This window comes from Panthera pardus, unplaced genomic scaffold (genome assembly GCF_024362965.1).
Source record: "Panthera pardus isolate Hobbes unplaced genomic scaffold, ASM2436296v1 HiC_scaffold_12, whole genome shotgun sequence".
Taxonomy (NCBI): domain Eukaryota; kingdom Metazoa; phylum Chordata; class Mammalia; order Carnivora; family Felidae; genus Panthera; species Panthera pardus.
Genome location: NW_026526677.1, coordinates 33,401,035 through 33,415,930, shown reverse-complemented (window position 1 = coordinate 33,415,930; position 14,896 = coordinate 33,401,035). Strand labels below are relative to the sequence as shown.

Sequence of the window (14,896 nt, the reverse complement as noted above, 5' to 3'; positions counted from 1 at the left end):
CCGAGCGCGGCTCGCTGCGCCCGGGCCTCCCTCTGCCCGCCGCTGACAGCGTGCGGGGCGCGTCCCTCGTTTGCTGTTCATGTAGTACAAGAAATGTGCTGTCACTGAGCGAGGCAGAGCAAGAGGCGGAAGCCAAAACTACCGCCGTATACTTAACAGGTCAGGGTTTTAAGGATCAGTCATTTCTTACCGCACACAGCCATATTTTATGGGGAGAGGAGAGCGAACTTTATCCAAGTTTCCAAGTGTATCCAAGCATGCTCTTTGAGGGCAATCTTCCGTTGTTTTGGGTAGCACCTCGTTTGCCTGACATCTTAAGTAACTAGTGTGTCGGTGCATGTGAATTTTGAGGTCTTTTTGAAGCTTCTAATTTACAAGGGGCTGTGCTAAGCACTAAAGATAGAGTAAAAGCCCTGCCTTCACACGTTCCTCATTCTTTTGTGGAGTAGAATCATCGTATTAAAATATTATGTGATCTGCATTTTATGATTTTTTTTGGTGAGACCTCGGAAGGAGCACTGTCCTTTTCAGGTACTGGGAATAGGGATGAAGGTAGCAAAGAAGAAGTGATAGACAATAAACCTGGATGCTTTGTTCATGCTGACAAAACTGTGCACACTTGTAAATAAATATGGCTTTGGTCCAGCTTATGGTGCATATTACTAGTAGAAATATCAGACTGAAAAGTGACAAAGGCTAAGACAGCACACAAAATTTGTTATTGACCAAAGAGTAATAGAAAATTTTTGATGAAATTTAGATCTGCAAAATTTGACACATGAGAATGAGGTACGGCAGAAATAATAGCAACCAAGGGCAATTCACAAGGCAGTAGCTATAATTAATAAAGTATGACATGGTTGAAACTATTTTAGTGGAATGCTAATTTTTGTTAATTTTGTTAAAATTTTCAGTAAAAACAAAATGAAAATGGCAGAAAATTAGATCAATTTAACTGTGGTAATATAGTCAATCAAGAAATAAAACTGGCTTAGTGGAGTTTACATTCTGTACTTCTTGAATTACTTCTGTTATTCAATATTGGCAGATCTGGTTAAGACTTTTATGAGAACCTCCCTAGAATCAGTAACAGCATTAAAAGGCCTCGGGCCACTTCAGGGCTTCATCGGAGGTAACAAACTATTCCCAACATAATCTGACATCCCTGAAGCAGAGGAGGAAAAACCATAAAAGTGTTAGTATGAAGGGGACCTGGATTTGAATCAGTGATGTTCTTCTTACTCATGAGATTCCCTTAAACAAGCTCTTTGGCTTTCCTAACTTACTCCTTTGTAACAGGGAGGTAACCTATCTCCCAGTCATTAGTGTGTCATTAATTCTCAAAGTTTCTGGCATAGGACCTGACAGAGAAAATGGAAAATGATAAATTGTGTCATTTAAACTCCCAAACTTTTCCACTTTGACCTCTTGGTATAGGAATCTAAAATGTCATACGTTTCTGCCTCCTCAAAATGTTTGACTAAACAAATTATGTCCTTCCCTTGATGTCTTGAGAATCGTCATAATGACCATCTACTGCATTGTGCTGTAGCAACACTGGAGATAATGAACCAAAGAGATCCATGGCATTGGTGCTGGGGCTTGAACATAATTGAGTCCTGTGGTCTCCTTTCTTACAGTGCCTTGTCATTACTGTGACTGAGAAGCCATAATCAAGTTTGGTAGAATTATATATACATGTATAAATAAGCTCAAAAGAAGGCCTCCCCCCACTTAAGTTTTTGGTAACTTCTCTACTTACTACTCATTTTCACTTTCATGGTACAGTTGAGATAAATTTTTATTTTTTGCTGATTTTGTAACCTCGTACAAGAGTAACTTTTGCTTAAAAATCCCTATCTGACTTTGTTACAAAAACACCATTACCAGTTAGCCTTGTAGCAATAATTAGGCAACTTTTAAAAATTTATCCCTGGACATACTGAAACTTTACAGATGAAACATGTCTTAGATTCACTTCAAAATAATCCAAGGGGTAGGGGTGCCTGGATGGTTCGGTCCGTTAGATGTCCAACTGTTGATTTAGGCTCAGGTCATGATCTTGCAGTTCATGAGTTTGAGCCCCACTTCAGGCTCTGAGCTGACAGTGTGGAACCTGCTTGGGATTCTCTCTGTCCCTGTCTCTCTCTGCCCCTCCCCTGCTTACGCTCTCCATCTCTCTCAAAATAAATAAATAGATGACAAGAAATAATCCAAGGGGCAGATGGATTAGAGCGAGTTAGTGAATGGGACGCAGATGAAACAAGATTTACCATGTGCTGTTGATAATTGCCACAGTTGGGTGATGGGTACCTGGGGTGAAGGCTGAGGTGATGGGAAGGGTAATTATACTACTCTTTTTGTTATGGAAATTCCAGACACAAAGTTAAGTTTAAAACAAATGAACAAAACCAAAAGCCGATGTCTCACATTAAGAAGAACTGGGTACTGGTTTGCTTTCTTATCTGTTGTGTAGGATTTAGCTATTCACTTAAATTTCATCAAGTCCTCTATTTTCTCGTCTGTAAAATTAGGGCTTGATGATTGTGAATATTTATAGCTAAGCATTTGGGCAACTGACTACATTTGGTATCATGGATTACTAATCATTTGCTTTTATTATTTAGTTTTTTAAAGTGATCTCTACATCCGGGATGCCTGCGTAGCTCAGTCCATTAAGCGGCCAACTCTTGGTTTCAGCTCAGGTCATGATCTTACCATTTGTGAGTTCAGTTCAAGGCCCACATCAGGCTCTGTGCTGACAGCATGGAGCTTCCCTGAGATTCTCTCTCTCCTCTCTCTCTACCCCTCCCCTACTCACACTGTGCCCCCCCCCCAAATAAATAAACATTAAAAAAAATTTAAAAAAAAAGTAATCTCTACATCCAAGCTGGTGGGGCTTGAATTTACAACCCCGAGATGAAGAGTTGCACGCTCCACCAGCTAAGCTAGCTAGGAACCCCAATCATTTGCTTTTAAACAAAGACCTAATTAATGGTAGTCTCTTAAATTTCACAATTTGTTTTCCACGAGTTATCATTCAGACTCAAGATGCAATAGTGTTTCCCACTACATGTATAGCACAGTCTATAGTTGAGGTATCTGCTATTCTATGTTTTAAATGAAATGTGAAGTTTTCGGTAACTTGAATTTTGGAGAAAAAACACTTCTAGCTAGATTTTTTTCCAAGTTATGATTTAATATTTATCAGATGTGTAAATAAACAAACATGATAGCAACTTTAAAAACTTGTGAATAGTTGGCCTTACAAAATTACATCACACTGTAAATAAATCCCTCCCGCATTTTATACAAACTACATGATTTTGATATACAAAGATTCTGTTTTTATTACACTGACAATGTACAACCAAGACTATTTACAAGGCAAAAAAAAAGTATATAAACCACAATTTAACATTCTGCTACTGGCAGCCACTACAGTTTAGGAGGTAGCTTTAATTAAACGAAATGAACAGAAGCCACATTTCCCAACTTGTGTTCTAAAAATAATTTACATAAGATAAAAATTCATTATATGCACATTATATACAGTTTAACTATTAAACTGCAAACTAGCTTAATGTTTTTTAGTATATCCTGAATAACTAATATGGCAGTGGGTTTGCTATTGATTTAGCATATGGTTCAAAAAACATAACTTTAAGACTCCACATAGTGACATGTCAAAAGTCCATGGATAAGAATCAAGTAAAATTTTTAATTGTTAAAGACATAGGTCTAAGCTTTATTCTTTTTCTTAAATGACAGATTTGTTTTATCTCACAAGGACACAGTATCTGAACTGTAGCATAGGCTCTTTCGTATTTAAATCACAGTAAGGGGAAAATGTATGGAAGCTACCATGTAACAACACAGGTTCAGGAGAATCCAGCTCACTAAGAAATAATTATAAGTGCTTTGTGTCATAATTACTCCCAATTTCTTCCAACTTAATACAATAATTTACCACTGTTTATTTTCTGCGTAATTCAAACTATATGTAGATAACATACCAACAAAATTGGAAAGTGTCGGTTCAGCCAATGATACTAAGAAATGAAATGTTTTTTAACGAGAACATTCCACAGAGCCATCAAGTCCCTCAGATACTATTAAAATCCCATATCAGTTAGTAGCTTAGCCAAATCTACCAAACCCACACAACAATGAGTCCTTTACTTTTTCCTAGTGTGGTCACAAGACACTGAGGGCAAAATTACTGGGTTTGCACCACAGCGAAGCGTGACCACTGAAAACACACGTTCAGCTATTCTTTTAAAATCTAACAGTTGTTAATATTGTTTTAAAAACATCTTCAGGTTTTAGGTTTATAAATCACTTAAACAGAATTTATGATTCTGTTATGTGAAAGATGGGACCAGAAAATGCAATCAGGCGATGCCTACTCTTCTGTTCTCACAGTTTTACCTGGGAGACAATCCCTTTTTTGGCCCTGCAGTTAAGTTGTCCTGAGATTAATGACGAACCATTAGGTAAAATTAGCAAGACTTTTTCTTAGCTACATAAAATCACATTTTAAAATATTCTTAAAAAAATATTAACAGCTGTTGTTCACCTTGTGCTTAGTTCAGAAATCGGTATAAATCTGCTTCTCATGGATCAGGAAAACCTAACATGATATTGCTATGATATACATAAAATTTTTCAAGTTATAAACTTGTTCCAAACAGACCACACATTGCTTGCACGTTGCATTTTCCATCCACTGACAGGTTAGGCACTTGTTCCTTGAGAACGTCTGGTTTCAGAAATCAACTGCCCCCCTTCTCCTCCTTCTAAGTGACACACCAGGCAGTGATCCCAGAAGTGCTTCCCAGATGAAAGGTCAGACCAGGGTTCTTCTCTAAATGCTGTGATTTTGGTTGATGGGGGAAACAGTTACAAACACACCAGTTCAGTCTTTGACTCTCGGTAGATTATAAGCATAGCGCACCAAAGGGAATCCTCGACTCTGATAGAAGCAGGCTCGTCCGCAGGCCTGCACCTGGTCCGAACTGTCCGAGACAAAGGAATCCTCTTCGTCTGCATAATCAGAGTGGGCGGACTGCGTGCCACAGTCGGACCAATAGCTGTCCGGTCTTTGGCAAGAACCCACCGCCAATGCAGGACAGCTGTGTGATTTTATTAAGTGTTTGCAGGACACTGGCTTTGTCAAAAGAAAGGACTCACAGCAGTCACACACGGCCAGGTTACCCTGCAAATGCGAGTACATGCCACAGTCATAGTAGAAATCCTGTTCCACGCAGCCAGCCTGGCTACCGATGGACACTGACACCGATCCGCTCTTCTTGGTAATGTGTCGCTTCAGTGACTTCCAGTCGTCTTTAAACTTTGGGTTGAAGAACACATAGAGGACTGGATTCAGGCAAGCGGGCAACGGGAAGAAGATCAGAGTGACAGACTTCATAATTTCAGGGCTGATGGAGACCGCAGTGATCAATGGCGCAAAGGAGAAAAACGCAACGGGGCAAAAAAAGATGCAGTTGGTGAAGATGAGCCAGGCAACGTGCTTAATCATGCTAGAATGTGCGTTCTCTGAAAGGTCCTCCTTTTCCAAGTTGCAGTACAGTTTTGTGTAGACGATGGCCATTAATAAAAACGCCAGGGAGTTTAACAACACTAAGGTTACAGTGAATCCTAGAGATGGCGTTTCTCCCGTGGGGAATGGCAAGCAGAGGGGTGAGGCAGAATACTCCCCGCTGTGGAAAAGTGGAAAACAGCCTGCCACTGCAGCTCCTAGAAAAGCAAGAAGGGCAGCAGCCCGGAAGTGCTTGACACGACGGCTTTTCCCGTTTTTCATGACATCTTTTGCAGATAAGCTTCTTTCGACAGCTGCCAGCATTAATAGAAATATGGCACTTTCGGAGGAGAAAATTGCAAGAAACCCGGCTATCCTGCACCCATTGCCAATCTCCCACCAAATGCCAAATTCAGCAAATCTGCCCCAGGACACGGCGTCCAGAAAAGTTAAGATGCCGGTGTAAGCTCCCATGAATAAGTTGGATACAGAAATGAGGCCTATGAACAGTTTGGAGGAAGGCAGTGATGTACAAGATGCAAATGTGGTTAAAATGACCAGCAGGTTGAAAAACACTGCAACCAGGAAAATGAACCACACGGTAAGACGGATCATCCAACTTCCCAGTAAGTACTCGCAGGGCTTAAAGGCACCTAAAACAAGAGAGAGAAATAAAAGACAATTTAGAAAACACCATATTCCTGTACGCTCTGGACTGCAAGAAAAGTAAGGATGGTTAATCTAGCATAATTAAATCTGCTGCTACAACTGAATTGAACCAAACTGAAAAGATGACTATTTCTTAGGTATTTTAGTCACTGGACTAGGCTATTTTAAAAATAACTGATTTGGGGGTGCCTGGGTGGCTTAGTCAGCTAAGCATCAGACTCTTGGTTTTGGCTCAGGTCATGATCTCACAGTTCGTGGGGTTGAGCCCTGCATTGGGCTCTGTGCTGGCAATGCGGACACGGCTTGGAATTATCTCTCTCCTTCTCTCTCTCAAAATAAATAAATAAAGCTAAAAAATAATAATAAAATTACTACCATTGAGGCATATTTTAAAATTTTTAAATAAAAATAACTGGCATATATATGCATATATATATATAGGACGGTGCCTCATACATGATAAGTACTTGATACACTCAAGGCTTGGAATTAGATAAACTAGGGCTTTAATATGGGGTTCATAACTTGCTACTCTTTCTTAAGAAAGCAACTTAAACCTCTATAAATTTCATTTTCTCACTTGTGGACAATAATGCCTATTTTATAGCATTGTGTAGCTTAAATAAAATTACATCCATGAGATACGCAAGAAAGTTACTAGGTACAGAGGTGGACTTCTATAAATACTAGGTCCTTTTCTTTTCTTTCTTTTTTTTAAATATTTATTTATTTCTGAGAGAGAGAGAAACAGCACAAGCGGGAGAGGGGCAGAGAGAGAAGGAGACACAGAATCTGAAGCAGGCTCCAGGCTCTGAGCTGTCAGCACAGAGCCCAATGTGGGGCTAGAACTCACGAACCGTGAGATTACGACCTTTAAGTCAGCCGCTTAAGCAACTGAGCCAGCCAGGTGTCCCTAGGTCCTTTTCTTCTTCCTTCCCAGTCCCAATACATCTTTTAAAAATTATGTATGTGTATGTATGTACATGTATATATATGTGGCTTTCAAGGGCAATCTGATGAAGCAGATTAAGATAGGTATAATTATACCCACTTTCCATCCAGAGAAATTGAGACGTCAAAGTGTTCAACAGACCTGACAAAAGTTATTCAATAAGACAATAAATAGAGTGAGGGCAAAACCACACTGATGTTAGCTATTCATACAAAGCCACATCCAATAAAACCCTGTGAAATTTAAACTAGAATTGCAAGAACTAATTTAGTAACTAAATTGTATGTACTTTGACGGGCTAGTTATGTCACAAATGACAACTATTTTATTTTAAAATTAGTAAAGGAAAACTAAATTTTGTTTACAAAGCTCAAGAAAACTATGTATTACAATTGCCTAAAACACATGTTCTGATGTATCTTTCTGAACTGTCATGAACTTTGATACATCCCACATTTTAAATTGCTGAGACATTCACAGACCTTACAAGCCAGCTCAGCAACTTTTATATCTATCTGACTTCCAAATATCACAAGAAACTTAAAAAAATTTTTATCCTCCCCCCCCCCCCCCACCCCCTTAGGAAATGTTAGGAGGAAGCTTCCACCTTTATCTCTGTATCTGAACTCATCTTCCTTCAAGGAAGAAGGAGTAGCTCATCTGACCTGAGAGAACAGGACATCCTTTTGGAAGTGTCTGGTAGGTGGAGATACTCTCCCCTGGGAAGCAGGCTCCACCCAGTCACTGTCTGAAAACTGGCTGCCTCCTCCAGTTCTAACAGATGGATCCCACTCTCTGCTACTCCCTGCTTCTGCGTGAGCACATGGGGGTCTGTGTTTTACTACAGCTGAGTGGGGAGTCAAGCCCGCAGTGTAACTCTACCGCAGTGGGGGGAGTGGGGAGGAATCTTAGACCAACTTTCTTCCTGGCTAAGGTTTAAATTCAGTGTAGAGAAAATGGAATCCCTGCCTGTTCAGGTCTAGTCTCCTCTTTAACAAAGCTGTTCCCTTCTCATTGAGTTGTCAGTTCCTTATGCACATTCCCTAATACAAGAACCCCAATCAGTCAGTGAGCAAGCTCCACCCTCTTAACTTCCAACAATTAATTCAGAACCTAGATAATATACACTGCCTACGCTGAAATGATTCTTGCCGATTCCATTTGCTCATCTGGTCACTTTAAGCTCATTCTCAGCACTGTGCTAAGTATTAAAAGAATACATACACAGCCCCTTAAAAAGCTCACAATTCAGCAGTCATCATTAGAAAGTCCATAATACTTTTGATTCTGAGTTATAAACTCAATATTCAGATCATCCCATGTTATTATATTAAAAAAAAATTCTACTTCATAGCACACCAGTTAGCCAATTATTTATTTTTTTCTTTTACAGTAAAATTCCAAATCTATCTTCGCTGATAGATGAGGCAGAGTCCAACATTATGGTCACAACCAAATATGTGGTCTCATTTTAGTAACTTTCCCAAGTCCACTAAAGTTCAATGAAATAAAGTAGAAAGAAAAGGAAAATCAAAGTTGCATTAAAAAAAAAAAAAGGTAACACTAAAAATCCTTGCAGATCAGTAAGTCCTAGAACTGGTCGCTAGAGTTAAAGAAGCATTCAGAAAGTGCTTCTCGATTTTGCATGTGCATAACCCTCCAGGGAACTAGGTAACACGGAGACTCTGAGTCAGTAAGTCTGGGACAGAGATTCTGCAAGGGACGCCTAAGCTCCTGGTATGCAGACCACCGCTTGAGGCAGAAGGCCTTGTGAGATCATCTAGCACCACTCCTGTTACAAAAAAATCACATCCTGCCCCCAAGTTTTAGTTCTATGTGCTTAATGTTTATTTAGAGCAAGACACTACAGCAAAATGTGTTGGGCATACCTGTGGAGGGCGTACAGTGGATAATTATTTGACTGTGTTCTTCATTCTCTGCACTGCTCGTGACACCCGCTGCACCCGTGGGACCTGAATAGATAACGTAAACTGCTTAATTCCAGTTTTATGCAGTTCAAAAGAACCATACTTTCCTGCAATATTCTCTCTTGTACATGAGTTGAGTTCAGCTTCCATGAGGCTTAATAACATACTAAAGATGCAAGTAACACAGTCTATGCCATTTTCTCACATATTTCCTATTTATTCTTCAAAAATGATTACAATAACAGAGACTTGAATTAATGCCATAAAGCACATTCTATTTTAAAAAGTACATGCACTCGCCTTTATCCTTTGCCACACTGTGGTCCTGGAGGCTGGTATCTTCCGTGTTTGAATGTGCATAAGAGTCACAACCCCAAAATGCACAGCACTGATAAGCATATGGTACTGATAAAGACCTGGAGAAAATTGCAAAATCTACATTGAAGAACAACTTCACAGACATGCTTTTGTTTTGTAAAAAGTATTTCAATGTTTAAGTGCCCTAGGAGTCAGACCTGACTGTCACATGCTTTAAAAACTGGTCATTAGCCTCTCTGGGCCTCAGTTTCCTCATCTGCGAAAAGAACTTGGGTAGGTGACACCATGAATTTCTCTTTTCATATAAGATGTGCTTTTAAAAGCTGAATTTAAAACAAACCATATTTACAATTTAGGAGTAATACCGCAATTTAAAGTGAAATCTTATCAGACTCCCTTTATACGTGAATTTACCATGCTTAATTTATCATAGGACACTGGTAGTTTCATTTCATATTAATGTCCCAGATCATTTGCGACTTTACACCATTAAATGAATTTACTTTGTTCACATAAGTGTAATAAAAATATTTATTTTCTTCTCCCACAGTAATATCCCCAAGCCTTGTCTCTACTATATCAAATATCTCTATGAAGTATTACACTACTGTATCAATTTTCTGTAGGTTCACACTTATGTGGTTCTCCCCACATTGTTCATGACAAATCTACTGTATAAAAAACCAGTCTGATGAATGGCTACATTATCTCCTGACAGCCTCAAGGGCTAGAAATTCATGTTCTCAAAAACTAAGGCGTAATGCTCATGTTCTATTTTTTTTTTTTTTTTTTTTTTTACCAAATTTGTGAGGACTGAGGTAGAAAATACTCTTAACTTATAGCCTCCCAGAAAATCTGGGAACCACAGCCCAAAACTAGCCTACTCTATATTTTAGGGGCGCACCATAACCCCAACAAAAAAGAAAAATAAGCAAAAACGCACCTGAGATTAACAAAATCTTTTGCTGCTAGGGCTTCTTGTAGCTTAAAGTTGCCAACAAGTTTCAGTTGATTTAGCCCATTCAGGCCTTCCGTAGGAAATGAAGTTAATTCGTTGAAACTTACATCTCTAAAATGTGAATGAGACTTTAAATTAACTCCAAAGATGCAAATTACACAAAAACCTCTGTACATGTGTAAACATCATAAATACTAGAGCTCTAAGAGGAAGTTCAGGCGTGCCGAAACAATAGTTCTGGCATTCATCTTGCCTTCCTAGAAGGTGTCACTATATCACTGTGGCTTAGCATTTATACAAGGGAGCAACTAAACAGAAAAAAATATTTTGATAGGACAATGCCAAAACACAAGTTCCTGTAGACTATTACTTTCAGGACATTACTGCATAAAATCATCAACTTACAGGTTAGTTATTGACCCAAGCTTGGCAAAAGCTCTGCTGTGAATTTCATGGATCAGGTTTCTACTCAGATCTCTGCAATTATAAGAATAACATGTTCATCTTTTCAAATAAATTCAAACTGCAGTTACTCTGACTATACTTTGGAATTTGAGGTAGTCACAGTATCCCTGATAAGATAATAAATCTTATTAATCTCGCCCAACAACTCCATGTTTATGTTGAATTCTTCTCCTTCACAAAAATCTATTTCTTGGAATGGGTTCCATGGAGCAATAATTCTAGTTGGCACCTGTTTCAAAACAGTTGTGAATTTTCTCCACCTTATCCTTCTGGTACCAGTTCAAAAATATAAATGATATGATATAACCTTTGGTACTATTAAGTAGGTGAGGAAAAACTCAGCTCCTGACAAAGCTGAAAATAAAAACAGGTTTCATACTATTTGCTTTCTCAAAGGTCAGTGATAAGGCCCCGAGGGAAGACAAATAATCAATATGTAAACAAGAGCATTCCAGAAGGGCTTCAGATATCATTCTTTCCCAAGCAGGAAATAAAAATCATATCAACACCAGAGCTGTACTGTATTCAGAAACACACCCTGAGAAATTCTGATATCGCAGAATTAATAAAACAAATAATCTGCAACCACACTTAAACTGAGCATTAAGGGAAATTTAAAGACATCTCCCGGATAACAGGACATATCGGCAAACTTGATTTCGAATCAAAAAAGGCCAGCTTTTCACTGTTGTCGCTTATCGGTGCTCTACAAGTGAGTGCGGCTAGGAGCCAGATCCCTTCCTCGCTACTGCCCAGACCCACACACAGTAAGACTGTCAGCCACAAGAAAAGATCCCAATCTCTAATAAAATACTTTGTAGTAGAAATTATTTTCTATTTCTTACTGGGATCTACTGGAAGACAGGAATCAATATATGTAATTTCACTTCGCCTTCAATTTTTCAAATTTGTTCTGTATTTTAAAAATATTCACTATTTTAGCATATTGTGTTTTCTGCACTAATGTTCTATAAATACAGGGACAAGGCCTGTCTTAGCCACCTCTATATCCCCAACTGCTTAATGGAAAACTTGGCACAAATATACACTCAACTACAAATATACTTTTCAAATGAGTGCGTCTGTTGCACATTAGCTATATTCGTTATGATATATACCCCAGTGTGAGGGTCTGCAAATTTTTCCTGTAGAGGGCCAAGTAGTAAATATTTTCACCTCTAGGTCATATGTTCTCTACTCCAACTCTTCAACTCTGCCATCGTATGGTTAAAGCAGTTTTAGACAACATTTAAAAGAGCATGGCTGTGTTCCAATAAAACTTAATTTACAAAAACAGAAGGCAGGCTGGACCCGGCCCACAGGCTATAGTTTGCCTACCCGCTGCTCTAATGGATTGGCAAACCTCATCACTGTGACTAGGAAACCAACAAGCTCCATCTCTCAGGTTGTATACATTACACCATTTCACTTACCAACGTACAACAGCCTAAATCAGCTAAGGCAAAAAATACTGAAAGTTAGATTATTTATAAAGTACCACGTGGTAAAATCTGAACAACATTTACACATAACAAATCACATCTTTAAGTATATCTATCATGGGAATTATAATGATAGATTAATTTATAACTTGATAAAAATTTTAGTTGTTTCTAAAACAACTAAAGAGAAACTTACAGAATCCTCAGAGATATCAGGCCTTGAAAAGTACCTTCTTTTATTTGGTGGATCTGATTACGTTGCAAAGAACTAAGGAAAAAAAATGAAGGAAAAAAGAGAAAAATTATTTTCAATTTTGAAAGATAACATTTCTTAAACTTTGTCTAAGTTTAAATACTCATTCATAAATAACCTTGATTTTGTTGAAAGTAAGAGAACTGCCATTTCCTCATCAATAACATGAAAGGGTTAGACTAATTGGTATTCCATCCCAATTTATGCTGGGAGTTAATGTACACTAGCTAAATTCCTTATTAACCCCATTCAGGAGAGCAGGAAGACAACATGGTAAAAAAGGACCCAAGACAATACAACCATACCAAGTACCATGGAAAGAAGGCTACAGGAAAAGTAAAGAAAGGGATCAGTGACGGGAGAATTAGTGCCTTCCTCTCCCCATCTCCCAACCAACTTCCATCAAAACTTATAGGTACACAGTAGGTATCTGGGTTTGATTTCCCTCAACAACCAGGAACAGTTTTTGTTTGTTTGTTTGTTTGTTTTTGTGTGTGTAGACAGCCCTCCCGCTGTACTGTCTCATAGAATGCCTGGTAAGTACCTAATAAATGCTGGTTGTATGACCACAACTAGTACAATATGACATTTATTCACAGGGATACCTGATTATATGCATTTATTTCTTTAATATTTCTAATTTCCTGATGGTAAAGCCATTATTTAAAATAGGAAATGTTCAATGAATCAACCATAAACCACAGCAAAAAGAGTAAGTTCAAGATCAACTTACATTTCTTCCAGAGCATGGCAACCATTAAAGCTTGGAAGGTCTTTTATATTGTTGTAAGACAAGTCCCTTAAAACAATGAAAATTAACAAATTAATTCTATGTTATCAGAATACTAAATTAAAAGAGCTGTACTCAGTATTGAAAACAGCACTAAGATCTGTAATAAAGACAGATGCCTGAAGAAAAGCATCTATTTTTTTTTCTAAGACTTGTAAGTCTCTAGAGCGATATAACACGCTTAAGATTGCAAACTTGAAGTATATAATGTTGAGTACAGACAATATAAAATATATTAAAAACACTTAAAATTTTTAAAAATTTTAAAATAAAACTATTAAAAACATTAAGCATATAAAATATATAGATATGGAAAATATATAAAAATTATGTCTAAGTGGTAGATTTATGTGGTTTTTAATTTATATTTTTATAATTTTGTTTATACCATAAATAATTTCTGTTAATTATAAAGATTTAAGAGGAGTGGTATGCATAACTCACATTTTCAAAAAAATGTATATTAAACCAAATATAGGGACTCGTTAACTCTCACTTAATCCCACTGCAGTGTTTCCTCCATAGTGATCACTGTGCTTGATATTCCGTGACATGATTTAATGATTTGTTTAATCAATCAGTCACTTATTTTGTTACTATCTCTCTCCCCTGAATACTTATTAACAACTTAGTAACTTAATTGTTTGCTCTTATGACATTTTTACTTCCTTACTTTCCAGGGTAGTTGAAATTTTTTGGAAAGCTCCATGCTTAATTGGTTCCTGATCCAAGAAAGATTTGGGCTCTGCTTAAGTTCTGGATAAAATAGAAAGAGGTGGAGAGCTGACAGTCCCAGGGCATCTAGAATTAAGGGCAAGAAAGCCCAGATAAGAAAAATATAAGGAAGAGACTAGTCTGGTTTTACTTTGTTCAAAGTCACAAGATGTATGACATATACATAACCCTAAAAACCAAATTGAAATAAACATTACCTACCCTTGGGTCACTAAAACACCTGCTCATTTCCATAAAGGGAACAAATAAGACATAATTCTACCTTAAAATCAGCTAATGAAAATAGCGGACCAAAAATAAAACTCAATATACATGAAGTACATAAAAGAAAAAGTATATGAAGGGAAGAGGGACCCAACTTACAAAGTCCTAAGCATCTTTTGTTCTTGGCACAAATTACTGGATATGCTGCTTATCTTCGTGCCTGTCAAGGTCCTGTGGAAAACATTGTTCATCTAAGAAATGGAATCGTTCAAGTTCAGATGGTAAACAAAATGCTATTCTCGCATAGAAAAAGAAACATTTTTTTCACATATTTGCATATGAACTAGAGTCTCTGTATCCCACTGCCTACTTACTCCTTAAAGTCAGGCATGTGGGAAGATGGATTAGGCCTCAGATGGATTAAGCCTCTGTTACGGATCTCATTTTCATAGTCAGGCAGAAAAGCTTGTGACAGGAGATGTTTATATTGTCCAGACGTCAAGCCTGATTTCTCATGTGGACCAACAGAAAAACACTTATCCATAGTTCCCGCCTGACTACAATCACCTGCAATACCACCTCACCCCCAAAACATGCGAAGCTACCTTGGCATCCTGCCCCCAAACCTGGTTTCTGTGTT

General features: G+C 38.0%; 1 protein-coding gene across 2 annotated transcripts in view; it reads right to left on the bottom strand.

The window, feature by feature from the left end:
* Positions 1-3,174: 3,174 nt before the first annotated feature.
* The window catches only part of LGR4 (leucine rich repeat containing G protein-coupled receptor 4), a 102,304-nt gene continuing 90,582 nt past the window's right edge, over positions 3,175-14,896 (bottom strand). For both annotated transcript variants that reach the window (XM_053899876.1, XM_019456570.2), the window contains exons 11-18: positions 14,416-14,487; positions 13,261-13,326; positions 12,471-12,542; positions 10,773-10,844; positions 10,353-10,478; positions 9,392-9,507; positions 9,053-9,136; positions 3,175-6,195 (exon numbers count right to left, since the gene is read on the bottom strand). In XM_053899876.1, the coding sequence (XP_053755851.1) occupies positions 4,919-6,195; positions 9,053-9,136; positions 9,392-9,507; positions 10,353-10,478; positions 10,773-10,844; positions 12,471-12,542; positions 13,261-13,326; positions 14,416-14,487 (1,885 nt within the window). In that variant the 3' untranslated portion in view covers positions 3,175-4,918. The remainder of the gene's footprint in view (positions 6,196-9,052; positions 9,137-9,391; positions 9,508-10,352; positions 10,479-10,772; positions 10,845-12,470; positions 12,543-13,260; positions 13,327-14,415; positions 14,488-14,896) is intronic.